Source organism: Anser brachyrhynchus (assembly GCF_964034855.1).
Source record: "Anser brachyrhynchus genome assembly, chromosome: 3".
NCBI lineage: Eukaryota > Metazoa > Chordata > Aves > Anseriformes > Anatidae > Anser > Anser brachyrhynchus.
Window position 1 is genome coordinate 104,300,492 of NC_137696.1, and position 20,271 is coordinate 104,320,762.

The 20,271-nt window shown below is 39.5% G+C and overlaps 1 protein-coding gene and 1 long non-coding RNA gene across 11 annotated transcripts in view; one reads left to right on the forward strand and one right to left on the reverse strand.

Annotated features, from left to right (window-relative positions):
* Positions 1-215: 215 nt before the first annotated feature.
* LOC308193265 lies at positions 216-7,603 on the forward strand. The gene is made up of 2 exons (XR_013949505.1): positions 216-1,465; positions 3,125-7,603. It is a non-coding gene; the product is annotated as an uncharacterized lncRNA (long non-coding RNA).
* The window catches only part of ARHGEF10 (Rho guanine nucleotide exchange factor 10), a 121,176-nt gene continuing 107,361 nt past the window's right edge, over positions 6,457-20,271 (reverse strand). For all 10 annotated transcript variants that reach the window (XM_080587746.1, XM_080587748.1, XM_080587747.1 and 7 more), the window contains 2 exons: positions 12,371-12,493; positions 6,457-10,346 (listed from right to left, as the gene is read on the reverse strand). In XM_080587746.1, coding sequence (XP_080443872.1) covers positions 9,832-10,346; positions 12,371-12,493 — 638 coding nt within the window. In that variant the 3' untranslated portion in view covers positions 6,457-9,831. The remainder of the gene's footprint in view (positions 10,347-12,370; positions 12,494-20,271) is intronic.

A 20,271-nucleotide genomic window follows, 5' to 3' on the forward strand; every position in this document is an offset into this window, starting at 1 on the left:
ATTGCGGCTGTATCAACTTCCAGCTTCGCAGTGACGGTGGTTAAGCACGGCTGGGTGTCTTCTCAGCCATTTCGTCCTATTGCCCGACTTCTGCAGCCTTCTGGTTTGCAAAAAGTCTTACCGCATTATGTGTTGAATTAGTCCCTAATACACTACAGCACTTGCCTGCAAAGCTGGATAAGTGTAACCACTTGAAGTCATTGGCTCCACTCATGTTACACGCTTACTTAAGTGGAGTGCTTAACTGGAATGCTAGTTTTCAAGCTGAGGTCATGTCTCATCTCTGCTGAGAGAGGCCAGCATGCTTTCTGGGGCCACAATAATGCAGTGTTGTAGGGGTCTTAGAATAGTTGGTGACTGCAACACGTGTCTTCAGCAAAATTGTGAATTTCCTGCTATTCCCTCATTTGGATCAATTACGTTACTGGAGCGTTGGTTTCTGTACACGGTCCTCTTCCTGGCTAGCTGGAAGAAATTTCCATGTGATACAAGGAGATCCACTAAAGCCTGCCAGAAATAACTCATCTCTCCTGCATCAGGAACTAATCTTCCTGCTACTTTGTGTTACTTTACATACTGTATATTTCAAGATGACACTGAAACTAGACAACTAATACAGGTCTGGGAAATTACTTTCAGAATCCCTGTTGTTCTGCTCCTATGTGGACTATTATCTCTCCCTGAGATGCCTGACTTCTGTTTACATTAATGAGAGCTACGTGACTGCCAACAGTATCATATCCGAGATCATTCTGACTCACGCTTTCTGTCTATGTGGTGATTTTAAGCACTGCTGAATTTGCTTAGCTCCTCTTCAGGTTTTACTGTCACATCACACTCCAGGCTGGGTTTACACAGAGGTGTCTGAGCTATGGTTTCGAGAGACAATTGAGAATCAGTGGCTAGGAAGCAGTGTATTTACGTGTATTGGTGGGTCATACTTGCCCTTGTTTGCAATTCCCAAACTTTCTGAACATCAGTCTAATGTCCACCCTCTGGTTCTGGTTCTCTCATTTCCTTGCAACTTGAATTCACTGAGGCTCCATTTATAATTAACGTACAGCAATAAACATGTCTGCGAGGCGATATTTCTCACCTAGCTTAGACATTGTATCTTAGGATGAGGTGAATCATCCTTTGGTGTTGCCTGCTTCTCTCCATTAGCTGTAAAGTCATACTGGTGTAGTAGTAGATGATTAATTTTAAACACCTGGATTACAAGGTGAATCATTGTCCCAGGGTAGAGAAGGCTCTGTCCTAAAGGCAACCAGGTATCACACACCTCTTCTGGTATCTCATTTGGTGCCTGTCATGCATTTTTGTAGCCCAGCCAACACAGCAAATATTCAGGGGTGCCGACTGCTTGTTACTGCTGCTACTGGCCAGCAGGACTTGAGGAGAAACCTATGTTGTGAAAGGGCCGATTAGCCTGGAGCAACACCTGGAGAGTGGTGAAGACAGTGAGGTGAGTGAAGGCAGAAAGGGAAGAGCTGGGTGTTAGCTATGCTCTGCCCCAGAAACCTTAGCTAGTTGCTGCCCAGTTAAGTCTTCTGGACATACAGCCCCTCCTCTCTGTCTCTCATATACCAGCAACAGTGCTCAGTAACAAAAAAGGGAACCGTTTGCTACAGCTGCTTGTCTGGTTAAATGAATAAAAATAGGAAAATCCAGGTGGAGAAATAGGAATAGGAAGGTTTCTTCATCTTATGCACATAAAGTTGGAGACAAAATATGCACCCTTCTCTCTGTTTAATACAATAGGGACACCTGGTAGCATCCAGATGTGGACAGATGTACGTGTTCCCAGAGCCATTCAGGGCTCTGGTCTTCCTGAGGAGGTAGCACATTTCTCATTCTCCCACTGGCTGCAATAGCAGCTGCACTGCTGTGATTCCCAACTCCGTTGTGCAGCACTGGGCTACCCTGGTAGATGGGCAGAAGCACTCTTCTTTGGTAAAATTAGCAAGCAGTTCACATACAAAATTGATCATCTCATTTTCAGGGGCTTTGATTTCTAGCCAATGAAGCTCCTGACGTTCTCATTTAAGGAGGTTAGGAATCATTTAACAAAATCGTTTTTTCACCCGGATGAAATACTCAGTGCATATCCTACAGACCAAGAGGCTTTAAACCTTCCTAGATAAAGGGCTCAGAGTGTAGCCCACGCAGGCTAGCTTTTTCCAAGAGCCTCTTGGACAAATAAATGTAGCAACACCAGAATTCTGGAACTGGCTTGGGTAAACTCCAGCAGCATTGCACCTGCACATGCTGGAGCAAGTGTCCGACAGGTAGTGGCAGTAGCTGGGATCAGCAGTCCCTGCAGTATCCAGAGATCCAGTTCATTGCCAGAAGCCAAAACGTAAGCAAACCAAACAAACAGAAAAGAAAACATGACTCCTTTTGCTCATCCTGTGTTTGACAGCTGAAGACTCCCATGTGAAATGCTTCTTGGTACTATAACACGGAGGCCTCAAGCATTGGTTTGGTTGTTACTGCTGGCACAGGGCAACAGTTCGTTATATTTCTGCTGAGCAGCCAAAGATGACTAAAATAAATCTTGTATATCTGGAATATGAAAAGTATACATGCTGCAGGCATGTTACACAAGCTATATTGTATTCAGAGAACAGTAGGTTTGATGACTCAAGCTGATCTACCTTTGTGTATTATATGCATGTAATACACCCAAATAGGAGAATGTAAAGAAAAAGGAGCAGAAAAAGGGCAAGTTACCCTTACTGGAAGGGTAATCAGCTTGTGGGAGACAGAGTGGTATTAGCCATAAGGAAAAATAGATCATAAAGATTTCTTTAGGTTTTGTTTTTAAAGAGCAAAGACCAGAGACAGATCAATATTGTTTTTAATATAAGAAAAAAAATAAAAAGGCAGAACAAAAGAGACTGGCTTACTGAGAGTTTTGTCACCTGGAACAATGCTCTGAACAGGTAGAACAGCTTTTAATTAGACTGAAAGCATTTGATAGGGTTAAAAGATGGGGAACATGCAGCACTTACTTAGATGAGCAGTTGGGAAAACAAGCACATAATCTCCCAGTTCACTAAAAAGATAATAAAAACCAAAGGATTTGAAAAAGAGAATTAAAGCCTACCCTTGCTCTTTACAGTAGGAGGAGATTATCCAGGCAGCGTTTCTTCCCAGCCACAACCAAGGACTGTCACGGCACCTCTCTCTCTCTCCAACGTACCTCCATGGCTGGCGCTACGGCGTGTGAGCAAAACACCTCGCGATCAGCAGGTCTCTCCCCAAATCCTGATACTCCCGTGAGACATCTTCAGGTAGAGGTGGAGGCTGTAACCGGCTGCTTGCCTGGACAGCTGGGTTCATGCAGGGAAGGGGCCGGCACGAGGACTCCACCTGATGCAGCCTCAGGACACGTGCGAGGGACAGTTGAGGTGCTCTCGTCTCCAGCAGCACAGAAATAGCTGATGTTAACTGATGGTGTCACTTGCATCTGATCTGGATTAAGAGCAGCACGGGCTGCTTGTAGCAGCATTGTAGAAAGGTTGTTGCACTTACAGATCTTGGCTGAACTAGGATCCTTCTCACTGAAGTACGTGGTCTGTGCTATCCAACTCTCCACGAAAAAAATCCCTTTCAAAAGAGCACCTTCAAAAAGCATTCAGAGCAGCTGGACAGGCACGTTCTGCAGCTTGAGATGCCGGCAGAAGGAAACAGAAAAGTCCACAGAAGAAGACCTGCACAATTTTCTTTGGGAAGTGTGAGTACATTTTTTTTGTGCCAATGTTTGAAGTGACCCTGATGCCCAAGATGAAACCTGTTGCATTTCTCTCCAATCAGGACAAATGGAGAGCAAAAATGAGAAGCCTGGACCTTGTGTAGCCAAGCTGTGTCTGATTCCTTGAATTTAAAACCTTTCTTGTAGTCAGTAGTCAGTCATGCAAATACACAGATTTCAGTTGCAATTTGGTACTTCAGCACTTGTAAAAACTCTGCTAGCGGCTCACCTGAATCTTTTGATGTCAAAATACCCCTTAAATAGGGTTTCCAGTGAATGCTTACAAAGATTTCATCTCCTCCAAGGCCTGCCATCTTCCTCCTAGGTGTTCTGGCTCATCCTCCAGGTTGGGACACACTTTAATGATCACTGTGATTATCCCCGGTGTGTAACAATACGCACAACAGCAGAATGTGCAGTTCTGCTGTCAAGGCCTGTTTTGCTGGAGGAAAAAAATCCCTTTGAACACCTTGGAAGGTCGTGCTGTGAATGACTAACCGCCTCTTATGGAGCAGTTTATGGAGCTTGGCCAAAGCACTTGAAGTGCTTTGGTCATATGTCCACATTGTTGCATTTAAATGGGCTTGCACAGTAAATCTTCCTTTGCCTGGGAGAATTTCAGATCCTTTCAGAACTGTTTCAGTGTTGCTATTTTCTTTCTATTTTTTTTTTATTTTTTTTTGCCTTAAAGGCGATGAGTGTTTCTGGCAGTTTGATAACTGGGCATGCCTCTCAGCAAAAGGTTACAATCAAGTAAGTACAAGTGTGGGGAAGCAGCAAATCAGCTAATTCTGAAGATCTTGAGCCAGATTTCCCAAATCAAATAGCACAGAGATCTAGCAGAGCACATGCTGCATTTGCAAGAAAAATAGAATATAGATTCCACATAAAGATCCTCAGTCTGAACGGCAATGAAGTAAGCTGAATTCTGAGCTCTGGCACCATGCACTCAGCGTATGATACACCACTTGAGTCTCCATGTACCAACCACTGCTATCTGCATGGCTGGTGTGAAGTCCACGCTGATATCTACGCTCCCATCATAAAGGCATAAAATAAACGTTTAAGAGCGGTGGGAAGAACCAACCTCTAAGTGCACCTATTTCTATTCCCCATGTGTACTAGACTTAGGGTCTCAACATTCAGGCTGCTAGGCTCCATCCCATGTGAAGCAGGCTACATGGATATGCGTTAAGCTTCATCAGTACCAAGAGACCAAAGAGATTGACGCAGCTAATCGGCCCCAAGCCACCCAAGTAGCTGTGTCAGTGCTGCCTGATGGGAGAAGCATTAACCCCCAAGAGCCTGCCATGACCAGGACACGACCAGAGGCCAGCGGCGCTCAGGCTGTGGCCCCGGTCCTGCCCAGTTCACTAGCACAGACAGCTCAAGAGCCGTACACACGGGATGCCTGCAAGCAGGAGGCACAGCTTAAAGGGCTAATCATGGGTTTAGGCAGCAGTAATGTCTTTAATCTGTTTTCTTGTACAGACTCATCATGAGGCTTCAAGTCAGCCACTTCTCAACTCAGCTTATTCCAAGCTACAGATATCAATTTACCTTCTTAACAGCACTACTATTACATGAAGTATTATTGCTGTGAAGATATACAAAGCAATCAGAAATACTGAATCAGTCCCACGGTATCACTCATTGAAGTACAGATCAACTCTTACAGAGCCCTCCCTTGACTGCACCTTTCAAACTGCAGATTTTTCTCACCCCCAAATGCATTTCATGAAAAGTAATTCATCTTTATGTGCTTCAAAAATCAAATTGGACGTGAGAGAGAGGAGAAATTAAGTTTAAGCACTGCACCACACTTCAGATCTTTCCCCGTATTCTCGTATGTGTCTCAAAGGGGTAGCGTGCACTTTTAAACACCCTCATCCCACCCATAAATGAGTTGTAAATGCCAGCTGGGACAGAATCCAGCCTGAAGTGTGTGAATTTACAATATCCTGCACCCATGGAATTTGATTTCATTTCGTATCTTTGCTACTGCAGCAATAGCAATGGCAAGGAAACTCAAGAAAATACCTATGATCTTCAGAAGAGGGAATGAAAAGCTGGTGTTTTCCAGAACAATAAATAAAATAGATCTGGTATTAAGAACAAGAACAAAAAGGCAGGCTTTAATAGCTATTCATTTTACTTCAATAACTCTCTTCTTGTTTAGTTATAACAGTGCAGGTACACACAAAAAGGCTATTGCTGAGCCTGATGAATACAAGCCTCTGAATTTAAACACAATCAGGGGATTCTGTATGCATCCTTTAGGGCAGATTAATTAGAATGAACTGCCAGTTACCAAGTGAAAATTAATTTCTTTTAATGCTTTTGCTCTGCCATACTCATTTGGAGCATTAACGCATCTCATTTTTCTATACCATATGCACTGCCCAAATGCTGATTCATATTCCCTGTAGGCAGCTAGAAGAAATTTTGCTGCTTGGGTACTATTTGTGTCTATTCATACAGGGGTCAAACTTATTATGAGAGTGTGCATCACTTGCAGAAATTGCACTTGATGGTGCTTAAAACCTAGAAATTATAAAAATTCAAAAATATATCTGTTTTCCTCATTACATATCCTATTTTCCCTTTCATAACTTCATTATTATATATATATATATTACTCATTAATGCATGCCATGGATTCTAGCCTTCTTGTTAAAATGACGACCCGAGAAATGTACTTGTGAAGTTAATTTTTATCACATTTTTATTAAACATTTTTTCAGTTTATGCTTTGAACATAAATACATAAGTTTTATGGCTCATGTTATAAAAGACCCTACTATGTGTTAGAAAACATATACAGAGTATATCATAGTGGTTACACTTGCTCCCCTTTTTCCCTAATATTTTCCATAACTTCTATTAATCTAGAAAAGCAGTATCAGAAAGCAAGATCCAACCTACCCAGCAGCAGTCTGAAACGGCTATAAAGGTTATTTGCCTGCTGTAAAATAAACTTTGGTTCCTCTCTGCTTTCACAGTAAGGTAATACCTTGCTACGTACGCTGTGTATCAGAAAATAAGCATTGCACGTTGTGCTCAGTTCATTACTGAAAATCCAGTTCAAGACAATGTGTGTCTCTAGCAAAAGACATACAGCTTTTCTTTCTCTAAACCACTCAGTAAGACAAACAGATACGTTTGTTTTCAAAACAGTGTAATGTAAATGTGGTGCTGGTCTTACTGAAGTCAGTGGCAAAATATTGATGGACTTTCAGAAGAGCAAATTTGGATTTGTTTCTGCTGTTCTGTTGTCTGAACTGAAGAAAACAACATTTCAGCTGGAAGATAGGATTAATATTGCTTAACATTTTAAAACTCTCATGCATCATTACCAGCAAATTCTGTAATAGCTCCATGCATGGATTTCCAGTTGAATGTGTGGGGGACTCAGCTTACCATTCTCAGTGATAAGGAACCACGAGAGAGTGGGCATAATCGTAATTCCAGTCCCAAAAGCATGGATGTGGAAGCCCACACCCGATGGGCACGTAGAATCACACCTTTAGTTTTTTTGCTGTAAGTGTAGCAAATGGACACTAGGTTATATATGCTTTATACACAGAAGAATCTTTTAACATGTTTTTCAATATACATACATTAAACTGTACGATTTAGTACTTCCACACAGTGGGCAAAGAGCAACTCCCAGGGCCATAGCTATGGAAGAGTGTAGAAAACACTACCGGCCTTGATCCCTCAGGCAAGACCAGGCACTAGGTCAGGAAGAGGAGGAAAATTTGGGGAAAATGTTACTGGCTGATGGCTTAGAGGCACACTAAATTGTTTTGCTCAAGGACTCACGCCAACGCTAAGCCCATACCAATGTTGACAACACCCAGCTGAAGCAGTGAGATGTAGATGGTGAAAGACACAGTGTAAAAGCACAAAACAGTAAGGAGGGACCTAAACCTACAATCCAACCCATAAGAAATTTCCTTCATGACTTATTGAAGTCGATGTTATTATGGCTTAAGAAGCCCATTCTCATCAGGATGTAGGATGTGGGCCAAACCTCTGAAAAGAAATGTGCGTGCATATCTGATTTTTGAAATGTCTATTTTAGTGCCAGCCAGCAGGCAAAGGTTCTCCGCAGCAGCATTCCCTCTGTCCCGCATACTGTGTGTCATGTGGCAGGAAGACACGATGGTCTCGTACTGTGGTGCTCCATCAGGCTTGGTGAGTCAGCCCACCCACTGACTTTGGAGTCAGCTTGATACAGGTTTGCTTTTTAGAGCAGACTGAGAATTTAGAGAGATACAAATTTGGTGAAAAACAGCAAAAGAAATTTCAGTAACGCTTATAATGCTGCTGCTATTTAAGAAAAAAAAAAACAAATTATCTTATATTGAACAAACTAATCCAGTCCCTAGTACTGTTTACTTTGAAATATAACGTGCAGGGAAACACTAATTACGGCTAACGTTGATTAAAACTATGCAGACTGAAACAAAACATGGTGTAATCAAGGAGTTTGTATTATAAGTAGCAGAAATAATTTGAGGGAAATCCATCCCCTTACTGGGATTAGAAGAGTTCCGAAGCAGTCAAAACTTGCACTTGACTTTAGTCAATGCAAACATCTGGCAGACTTTCTGCTTTGGACACAATTTATATTTTATTGAACTGATGGACAGTATTACAGTTCCTAACATACCCTAATGAAACTTGAGTCCTGATTTCTCTGCATCTTCCAGTCTATTGACAAGGGAAAAGGATGTTCCCAGTTCCTTCACTCAACACACATTAAATGCATTTTGATTGAATGCCGTGTCTCATCACCATTTTTTGCGATGTCTTTCTGAGCTGAAGGCTTTGTCTTGTATTTCATATGCACAGAGACTAGTGCAAAAAGCAACGTCAGTAGTAATCCCCAAATTCAACATTCCCTTTGGAAATATATTGATTCATGAAGAAAAGATGATGAATTAGATCTCTGTTTAGATTTCAGCCCTCCAGCAGCACCAAAGCAACACCTTTCCTCACTGAGTGAATGAACACAAAGAAACTGTGCACACTATTTTCACAATATCTGCTTACGAGATCATGTTTGGCTGAATCTCTGGGTGAAAAGTTAGGACCATATCTCTGCTGTCTGCAGTTGTGCAGTGACACTATTTGATAGGTGTTTGCCTGAGGATGTAGCAAAAATCAACTGACGTAGGGCAAATGCCCACAGTGATTACGTGCGCTTCCTATACGTATTGCAATGTTAGTGTGTTTCTCATTATTTATATACTCATTATGCACACCTAATTAAAAATGGCACAGTCCATGTCTAGCTTTGATACCAAGCTGCCAGGAGGGAATGTGTTACCAGCACTACAATGCACAGCTGTTCTACATCTGTATTTTCTATTTGCCCTTAGAACTTTCTCTATGTGACAGACACATTGCAACTACTGAGAAAATTAATGCACTTTTTATACTGCAACTTTTTTTTTAATAATACTGAGCGTTAGAAATAAAAAATATCTATTTTTTACGTTGAAATAAACACATGTCAATTAAAATAACTGCTTTTGTTCAGACCAAACTCTGGCATATGGAACGATGTTACAAACTATTATGGTAGTTACCAAATTAATATTAGCTTGCATTAGAATATTTATTGTTTAAAAATATTTGCTAATTTGTTAAAATCTACAGTCCATGCAATATGCCACTTTGGAAAAGGAAACAACCGCTGATTTACATAACCGAAAACGGCATGCGACAGAGCACATGTTCCTTGCCTTCCCTAAGTGCTATAGGACATAATGATATTTATAAATGTAAATATAAATAAGGTTTCTAAAGTCTTTAAAAGTGTCTAACAAATCCTTTCTGTTCTAAGTATCAAAGACAGAATCAACAGCTAAACTCTTTCCAATACTCTTAACACTGCAGAATGTTCTAAATATGTGAAGACTCTGCCTTGTATCTGTGATCCAGTCCTACTGAAACTGCTCTCATGTATGTAAGGTCTACTGGTTTGGGTCCTAGGCTGGCATTTGCTGTAAAAAGATACCAGACTTTGTTTAACAGTAGGAAGTTTTTTGGATTTTCTTCACTCAGATATTTAATAGTGGGATCTGCCAGACCATCACCGAAGACACTAATTCATCTTGTCGTTGCTGCTTGGTCTTCTTGTTCACTCTTCTGTGTCCTTGGCCACCAGAAATGACTAACACTGAAATCGCTTTCATTTTCTTGGATTTCTGTCTTTTACTTTTAAGTGAGAAATTTTGATCCTTCAAAAGCTCATAAATGTTACTGTCCTCTGGTCTATGCTCTAGGGAACTTGATCCGTGAGACAAAGTAAGGGATCCTGAAGATGAAGACGAGTCACTTTTTTGTGCAATGGATCCTACTGAACCTCCCAGCCAAACTGAAGTATCAGGGTTGTTACTAAGGGAAGAGCCTGGTCTGTCATTGTGCAGAACATTCTTTTGGTCGTCGTCTTTAGATTCTGAGCCAGGAGGCAGGCTGTTCCTCAACTTGTTTTTGTTTTTCATGTTTATAGACGTAGCCATTACAAGAAACTTGACTGGCCCATTGTGTGCATGATATGAGACCATTCCTCTTCCTGGAGCCAAAAGAAAAAGACAATTAAAGGATTAAGAATATATAAGTAAATAAAACACATAGCACTCTGCCGTAGGTAGTCCATTAAATTTGCTCAGGAATGCATAACTCTTAAAATTCTATTATATGCTTCCAGTCTGTCTGTAGCCTGTCTGTTGCCTTGTATGTACTCAATTTACAGAAAAAAATGTAGAAAGAAAAAAATCACCTATTGTGCCATAAAGGTGTTTTAGGACTGTGTTAATAAATCAGCTAAAATGTGACAGTATGAATTCAAATTGACTTGTGCTGCGTTCACAACAGCGTGAGTACAAAAACTTTCTACTAACTTCATTATTATTTTTTTTTTGGCATTGACACAAATATAACATCATGAGTTTTCTCCAGTAGTCCACAAACAAAATATGTGGTTTTCAATTAATCCTACTGCAACTCTGTACCTTTCTAGAATAGCATACGAACATCTGTCTCATTGTAATAGAGCTCTCCACGCTATAAAGCAGGAACTAAAGCTCATCCTTCTGAATGCTTTTCTGGTTACCATGGCAGATTCATAAGGAAATGGCTGAACAATTTCAATTATTTTTTAAAAGTATTTAAACAGTGGGATGCTGGTAGTACAAAGAGAATTTACACTGTGCAAATCATTAGAATGTATGAAAAATAAATTGTATAGTGCTAAATTCAGAAGCTCAACCAACATCAGCGTATGTGACTTTTACGGTTTATATATACATATATATATATACACACACACATACACATTATACAAAATCAGCTACAATATAAAAAGGAATTAGGCTATCATGGAAAAAAACAACTCTAAAAATCACTCTGTCCATCCCTAACTCCCTAATACTTTGCAGGTTATAATAAAAAAAAAATCTGCTTTTACAGAAAGTGCAATGATATTAAGATGAATTATCACTACTGGAAGCACAACTGGAAAAAGTCAGACATTTTTGGTTCAAATTCCAAATACTGTATCTGAAGACTATAAAAATGTAATGCTGCTAGACCTGCGAAATCTGACAAGTCTTGACCCAAAATAAATGCAAGAATATGCAGATGACATAAACCACATCAAAAGAGAAAATGAGACAATAAAATGAAATGCTTTTTTGACTTTATGACTACGCATTATTTTTTTTTTATTTCTAATATTGCTTCTCTACCTTTTAAGAAATATTCATCTGTTGTCATACTGGATTATTGCTGCGTATCTTGCTGAACACAGAGGATTACGTTTTCATTTTGAACAGTTACATAAGTTTTTTTTTTTTTTTTTTTTTCCTCCCCTGAAGGAAGTTACAAATAGCTTGCCTCATAAAATCTGCCAGCTTCCCTCCACAGCTCAGCAGCTCTGGCAGAATTCTGAAACCAAAATGTAGAATGGCAAAGGGGTCTTTAATTGGAATAAAATATACTTAAACAAATGTTGGTTCTGCTAGCAGCTTAAACACTTGCAAAATGATACAGCAGCATTCATACATATTTCAAACAGGGCATTGTGAAACTAACAAAAGCATCTCTCAATGCAAAAATACTGATCATTGTCCAAAAACCAAAATATATGTTCTCATATATACCAAGTCTTCAGTTTTGGAAAGAAAGGGTACAAAACCAATTTACTGAATAATCAGAAAACATACTACATTTTCAGTACCTATGTATCTAAACCTAATGCTTTCCCCAAATCTGGAAGAAAGATTGTTTGCACCACACTCTCTTCTCCTTCTCGTATTTTTACTATACTTCAACAGGATTAATGCCTATCCTATTCTTATTCCCTAAATAAAAACAGTTGTCCTGACTCAAACAACTGAGAGAAATCTAGGCAAGTATCCGGATATGTGGTGAAGCTAAGGAAGAATGACAAATACAATTTCATCACAAAGCTCTGATAAGTATTTCAACATGTAATTTGGCAGTCATTTGAACTACTGACAGAAAAAAATTAAAAAGAAAAAAGAAATGTTCAGTGTAACACCATTCTACTCAATCCATTTGAGAAATTTCACTCACCAGTTACTTTGGGAATCCCCTGCAGGCGTGGCACTGGCAATGCTACTATTATACCCAGATTTGTTCCAACCAGTAATAAACCATGGCACACCAGAAGGCTGGTCACAGAAACACGCTGCTGCCCTGTGAGGTTTAGGAAGCACTGCATTATTTCAGGGTGATGATCTTTGCCTAGATCAAAGTAACCTCAAACACACAATCAGCTGTACTGTCTCATTCAGCAAAGCACTCATCAGAAAGGCAAACATTTTGCTGGGTTGAGGTATTAAACTTTTGTCACTACGTGGCAATTTAAATACAACTGAACTTCTTGTATAGTCTGTCCTTAATCTCAAAACCACAGTATCTAAAAGTAGACATAGAATCACAGAATCATTAGGGCTGGAAAAGACTTCAAGATCATCTGGTCCAACCATCCCCCTACTACAATGTCACCCACTAAGCCTTGTCCCTAAGCACCAGGTCCAACCTCTCCTTGAACACCCCCAAGGGCAGTGACTCCACCACCTCCCTGGGCAACCCGTCCCAATGCCTGACTGCTCCTTCTGAGAAGAAATGTCTCCTCATTTCTAACCCAAACCTCCCCTGGCACAACGTGAGGCCATTCCCTCTAGTGCTATCACTGGTTATCTGCGAGAAGAGGCCGACCCCCAGCTCCACACAACTCCCTTTCAGGCAGTTGCAGAGAGCACTAAGGTCTCCCCTGAGCCTCCTCTTCCCCAGACTAAACAACCCCAGCTCCCTCAGCCGCTCCTCACAGGACTTGTGTTCCCGGCCCTTCACCAGCTTCGTAGCCCTGCCCTGGGCATACTCCAGGGCCTCGATGTCCTTCTTGTAGTGAGGGGCCCAAGTACGCTTTTGCAAATATGCTATGTGTATTCTCAATTAAAAAACAAAACAAAACAAACAAAAAACCTGAAAGGCATTCCACTTCCTAATGTTCAATAATGTATTACTATAACACGCCATACTTGAGACTCAAACCTGTTCACAATTACTTTTTTCTCCTAGCTTTTATTTTGTGAAATACTATCAAAAGTACCATATCCACATTTGGGTTCCCCCGTACAAGAATGACGTTGGCATACTGGCATAAGTCCAACAGAAGGTCACCAAGATGATAAGGAAACTGGAGCAAATAATGTACACAGAGAGATTAAAAAAACCACCTAATGGGACGGTACACAGAAGACAGAGTCGGACTACTCAGATGTGCACACTGACAGGAAAAGACACCATGGACCAGATCTGGGACATGGGAAATTGATATTAAATGTAGGGAGAAGTTCCTTCACCATGAAGATGGCTGAACACTAGAACAGGCAGCTCAGAAAGGCTGTGGAACCTCCAGCCCTGAAGATAATCAAAATTTGGCTGGACAAGTCCTTGTGCAACCAGATGCAGTTTGACTTGTTTCAGGAAGACAGACAAGACAACCTCCAAAAGTCTTGTCCAACCAAAATAATTCTACAGTTTTCTGCAACAGGTTATTATTGACAGGACTGATGTTTTTCTTATGAAAACAAAGTCATTTTTTTTTGCTTACAATGAGCACTAAGTATGTTTGATTCAGTGTAGATGGATTTTCAAAACGATCTTGACAAGTTGCATAAATGGAAAATACTGCCTGCCCAAACTTCTGCCATGACCTAAGTTTACTCCGAGGAGCATTTGAACTCTGCTAAAGTCATCAAGGTTCAAAGCTTACACGTTTTTGGATTTACAAATAACTTTACATGCTGGGAAAGCAGTCATTCCTATCTTTATCATAGCTCTCAAGTTGTTAATCACCGTCATCAGTAAGCAAGGAATTTGGATTCTACATCTGATATAACTTTGATGAATCTACATGTTCCACACTTTGGAAAAGCACCTTAATTACGGTGTATCACAAATTAATGCATTTTCCATCTCTTCTCTTGAAGCTAAGCCAATTTACAGCCAAGAACATATGAATCACAGACCCGGTAGGAAAGCAGGGAAGAGCAGCTTGACTGCAGCCCAAAGGTTAAAATACTCAGCTGGAAAGCAGCAGGTGGACCACAGTCCAAGTCTTTCCTCACAGAACTTTACAAAACCAAAATATTTATCCAGCAATGGTGTGTTGTAAAAGGCGCACGTCAGCTGCAGGGCCTGATCTGGAACCTCGGCTTAGAAAACACATTCTAAAATACCCTAAAGGCAATTAGATCACCCTCGGCAGGTGTAACAAGCATGAATAAGTTGAAAAGGCTCCATCTACTCATGCAGGTTTTCAGAGACTGGCTTCCCACCAGTAGGTATCTCAGCTCCACCACACTGCTCTCTCTCTCCCTGTCCTCAAAGGAACAGGGGAAGAAAATACGATGAAAAAAGCCCGTGGGTTGAGGTAAGGACAGGGAGATCCCTCAGCAAGTAACATCAGAGGCAAACCAGACTCAGCATAAGGGAGATTAATGTAATTTTTGCTTATTGATAACAGACTAGAGCAGAGACACCTGTGTTTTTCCATAAACTGTAGGTATTTATGCAGGTATGACGGCATCATCCCTCTTCAGGTAGGTAAGCATAAATGGGTTATGTCTATAGACAAATTACAAGCCTTTTGAAGCCCTTTTTTTTTTTTTTTAATTAATGAGATTAATTTAGTTTCCAAAACAAAGTACATAGAAACATTCCTTCAACACTGGTTCGATGGAGAGCCCTCTGGGGAGACACAGATTTCTACCTCAGGAGTCTGAGGGTGAGGGACAGTAAGGCAACCACACAGTACCAAAAACCACATCAAAGCCTAGAGTGATGACACAGATGGCAGCCCTGAGAGCGAAAGAAAAACACTGAAAACCCCACAATAAAAACAAAAGACTGCTTGTGCTGTTTTCAAAGCTGTACATGTAAGAGGTGATAACCATTTGGCTGTCCTCAACCATTTGCTAATATAAATTTTGCATTTACCTTTATAACAGGTCAAAAAAAACCCTCCATATATTGGATTTGTCAAAAATCAAGTCTTGAGTTTTGTGATTTAAAGCTCAAACCTGCTCAAGTTACATATGATATTCAAAGATCTCCCACAACCTGTGTCACAGCAAATGCAAGGTAACTGCAGGTTAGCTTAACCTCACTGCATTTCGCCTACAGCTTGTTTTACAAAGTACAAACAGAAATAATTAAGTACTTTTTTTTAATATTGTAGAAAACACCAGTTGTACTTTTGCCTGTCAGACCCCTTGCAGAAGCAAGATGCTCACATTTTTAACAATTGATCTTTAATGCTTTTTTTTTGGAAATGTGTGAAATATAAAATAATATGCATGATTTTATACACCAACCCTGAAGCAACTTCCAACAAGTAATTGTTACCAGTGATAACTGGTAATGTGCATTACTGTTTCCATAGGTGAAAAGAGCAAATTACAGCCAGCAACTCAGAATCTTAAACGCCGAGCACAGCCTCAAGCACGAAACATCTCTAGTGAGGTCAAAAGGAGTAACGTGTGCTTTGAAATCTGGGAAGAGCAGGAAACATCTGCATCTGAAAAAATCCTTTGAAACAGCACATAATAGCAGCAAAAAAATATATAAACAAACTATTAAAATAGATATTAATTTTAAATACTATTTTAACTGTTACCCAAGGATTAACTCATGTTTTTCTTTGTTATTTTGTGACTTACTTTGATAGATTTCAAATTGAGAGAAAAAAATGTAAAACCAATTCTCCAGAAAGCGTTAAGCAGTAAGCACAGAAATCAACAACAAGGGAAAATCATAAACAGAAATGCCAAAACCAAGTATTGTTATCTTTATATGAAAACTTTTATTTCACTCTGTCCCAGTGCAATGATGCAATTGTTAAACTCATGAAATAATCTTACCAAGATCTTGACTTTACCAAGAACTGAAGCCAACAATTAAGTTTACACACAGACAAATAGTTTTACTATGTTTCTGCTCTGTGTTCAATCTTTCTCAGGTCGCAACTTCTGACCCAGTCCAAACAACCACATAAATCCTCATGGGTTTCCACAGAGATCTGAATTCAGCTTTAGGTACTTGCAAGGACATAATGGTGCATTATCCTCTTACAAGAACTTGCTCTTCCTGTTATATAAAAAATTGTCTAAAAAATACACTGCACAAATCTAATGGGCTGACCTCAAATCTTCACCCATCTTTTAATCATTTCTCAGGAGTAAAATAATAAAGCAACCACGTTTTATGGTGTGGCACCTGGTGGGATGGGGTCAAAATAAAGCTATGAGCCTCAAAGTATAGTTTGTTTTTTGCAGAGAGGAAATGATATATTTTTTTCTTTGCCCTTTCCATCTGTTTCCAGGAAACACACATGTGCCATCAGAGGATATATGGATATAAACAGAACACAGCAACATCAACAGAAACCACCTCTTTGTTAAACAGGTAATCCTTCATCATCCCCATGAGCAAAGAAATTACGTCTATCAAGGTCACAGCAATCTTTTTAAAAGGCATGCTGGAGGACACTTTTGAATAATGAAATATTGAATATGAAGACAAAACACAAGACTATTAATAACAAATGGACTGCATACCCATGTTCTGTACAATTGATTGATTGATTTAATAACCAGGCTATGTGAACAGTGATGGAGGTGGGTGAAAAGTTGCCTTTGTTGAAATTTCCACCACTGATCATAAATACTAAGCATAAATTTGCCCTGCTAGATGAAGCAGATTTCATTAGCGAGGTGTTTCTATTTGATTTTGAACGTTCACAGATTTGTTTCTTTTACTCCGCACGTCCCCTTTCCAGCTAACAGACAGCTTGCGCCACTTAAAATCAATCTCACTGTACTGTACTGTACTGTTGTGTGACCTATAATGATGATGATGTTCTTCAGCTCAACAATTATCTTGTTTTTTCACATTGCATTTGTGCCTTCTGGTGTTTTTTGTTGTTGTTGCTGCTGTTTTGTTTTAATAGAACATAAGCTTGTTACGTATTATTAGGAAGTATGTTATGGCTTGTATTTTTGATGATGTATGAAGCAAAGGTTCTGTGGAGCATTCTGTACTAAACATACATCCCACAGTTGCCTCAGCAACCCAGGTTTACTTTCCAGTCCTCTGCTCCTACATACAAACTTCCCGTAACTCCAGAAACCATTGGCTTGAGCTCAGACCAGGGTTGTTACTTACATCCCTGGGTGTACATGGACTACCTAATGACTGAGCACAACTGCGCTGTATTGTAAGCTTTGCAGGGACATGGTTGATAGAGGAAGTTCCGGGATTCAGTAGTTGTTTAATACCTGCTCAGATGTCTCAGCAGATTCCTTGTGGTCTTTTTTAAGCCATTTAGCTGACATATATGACATGAACATAACCGTAATCTGATCTATAACTTGGGGGCATTTTCCCAGTCAAGCTGTCTTTCCTCAGCCAGACCTTTGTAAACAAAAGGTGTAAGAGATCCCTACAAATGAACCATGATAAAACAGTGGATTTAGAAAAAAATATTTTACTTTTGGTTCATGGTCAGTGGCTCTGTTTGCTTTTCTACATTACTCAACTTTGCCGAATTGTAATGACAATAATTTCCTGTTACATTTCACTTACACTTCATTATTCTGTCCTACCCAGTTGGCTGCTGAGTTACCTTTTTCAAAGTAAAAGAGGCACGTCCTTTAGAACAAGGAGAGAAAGCAGTCGTGTTTAAAGCTGTCTTCTCCCCAAAACGGGGAAATCTAATGTTATGAGAACTGCTTACTGAGGTTATGAGAACCTCCTACTCTTCTGTCTTAATTGATTACTACAGCTATCCTTTAAATATAGCTTTGTAATTCACAGTGACCATTCCTAACACAGTGACAGTAAATTTTTTACTTTTACTGTGTAATAACTAAATAATTATAATTTCATTAAGTAAATGTAGTTATGTTCCTCTCATTTACATTGCTTTAAATGAAGATGCAGATAACTTGTTCAGGTAGCCTGTTAGGCAAATATTACACATCATTGCTCCTACTAAAAACTTGGCAAAAGTAGGCCAGGTTTTTGGAAGTTATTTCATGATCTTGCACTCTCCTTTTTTCTTAAGATCCTTAGAAATATTTACACCATTTTTTTCTGTCTCATTTTAATACAAATTGAATGTTTACCCATCTTTTCTTTTTGCATATTAAACTCCTGTTGGATTTCACAAAACTAAGAGTTGTTTCTTTTAAAACTAAAAGATGTCCTGTAGCACACTTACCCTTCCAAACATTATTCAGTCCCTAAAAATCCTCAGAAAAGGCGCGATACACAATTCTAACTATGAAGCAACTTCACTCCTCCTTCTGTTTCAGTTTTTTCTTCTTTTTTAATCTCAGCATATACTATACAGAGTTTGATTTATTCTTTGTCTTCTTTTAGTTCCAAAAGTTTTTACTGCTGTTTATTACGTAAACCTCCTACTCCTCTGTCTTTTAGCCTTTGTTGTTGCAGCATTATTGGGATCATATAAAAAGGCCCAAGAGGTGCTGCTAAATAATTGAAATTCATTTCATTTATAGAATGGAGTCTTCCCTTGGAACACTTGCTGTAATAATGTTTTACTCCTGAAATAAATTTCCATTTCCATTCACTGAAGCACATTTTGTGAAGAGACAGAAAAGGAAAAGAAAAAACACTAAGAATCTAAAATGAGTAAGAATGACACCAAGGAGATATAATTAGCTAAAACTCTTTTACAAAAAAAGAAAAAAATCATGTTACATCAGCAGTTTTATTACCATGGCAATGAACACTAAAGCTAAATTTGTTTGAAGATTTTTATATGCAGGAAAGATGTGTAAGGGAGGCCCTACTTCCTTTTTATCCCCCTATAAACAACAGAACATCTTGGAAGTTGATCTTTAAAAAATCTAATCTTGATTTCTTTGCATAAGGCTGTTGAATTAAATCATGCAACCTATTTAAAACTATTTAAAGGCAGGACATTTGCTGTTGTTCACTGTTGGTGCTACAGTCAAACAACACATGTGAAAAACACCCAGGCTAGAACACTGTAAATGGACACAATTTAAAACAGAGCTTCATTGCAAAGCTAAGCTAACGTGCTCTTAAAGAAAAGACGGTAAGACTGAGACTGAAGAACTGAAACATTTTGATGCAAGATTTATACCTAATTATCCTAAGAACATAAATATAATATCAGTGCTGGAAGAACTGACGTCTACTAAAAGCAAAGCAATGAAGCTGGCACACAAATTCCAATAAAAACTGCAGCAGCTCAGTCCATTACAGTCTATAAACAGGGACATACAGAAGGAATGTTTCTCCCCTCACAGACAACTCATGGTCAGCCATGCCAGTATCATTCTTCTGTCTCTGTCTTCTCCTAACATTCTCACATCCCCTACATGATGTGCATCTGCTTAGTACAGCGTAAGCCAAAGACATCCCAAAGCATTTACCCTTCAGCACTACATAGTCCATAATCATATTAGCCTACATCAGTCTGTAATAACACCTGTGCATGGCAATTGAAATAAAAAGTGCCAGAAACAGGTTTATCTCACTTAGGCACTTCCCACGTTATTAGAGAGCCACTCACTTGCAAATTTGATACAGGCCAGTGCAACTGTCTATGACACTGATGATTTTGGGATGATTAAAAAGCTTCTGTCTTAGAACACGTAAAGATCTGCTAAATGTCAACCCAACAACCACAGGTTCCATCATTGCCTATATGTAACACTAGCCTTTTAATTCAGCAAACTACAGCTCCAAACAGCAAAACACTGAACAAACTCCTAAACGGAAGAATGTGAGTGGTTCAGCTGACTTCACTGGGAATACTGATGTAACTAAAATTAAGCAATTGCCTTGGTGGTTTGGAACCTAGGCTAATTGACTCCATCATGTACTTTGATATCAAGTTCCAGAAGCAAATG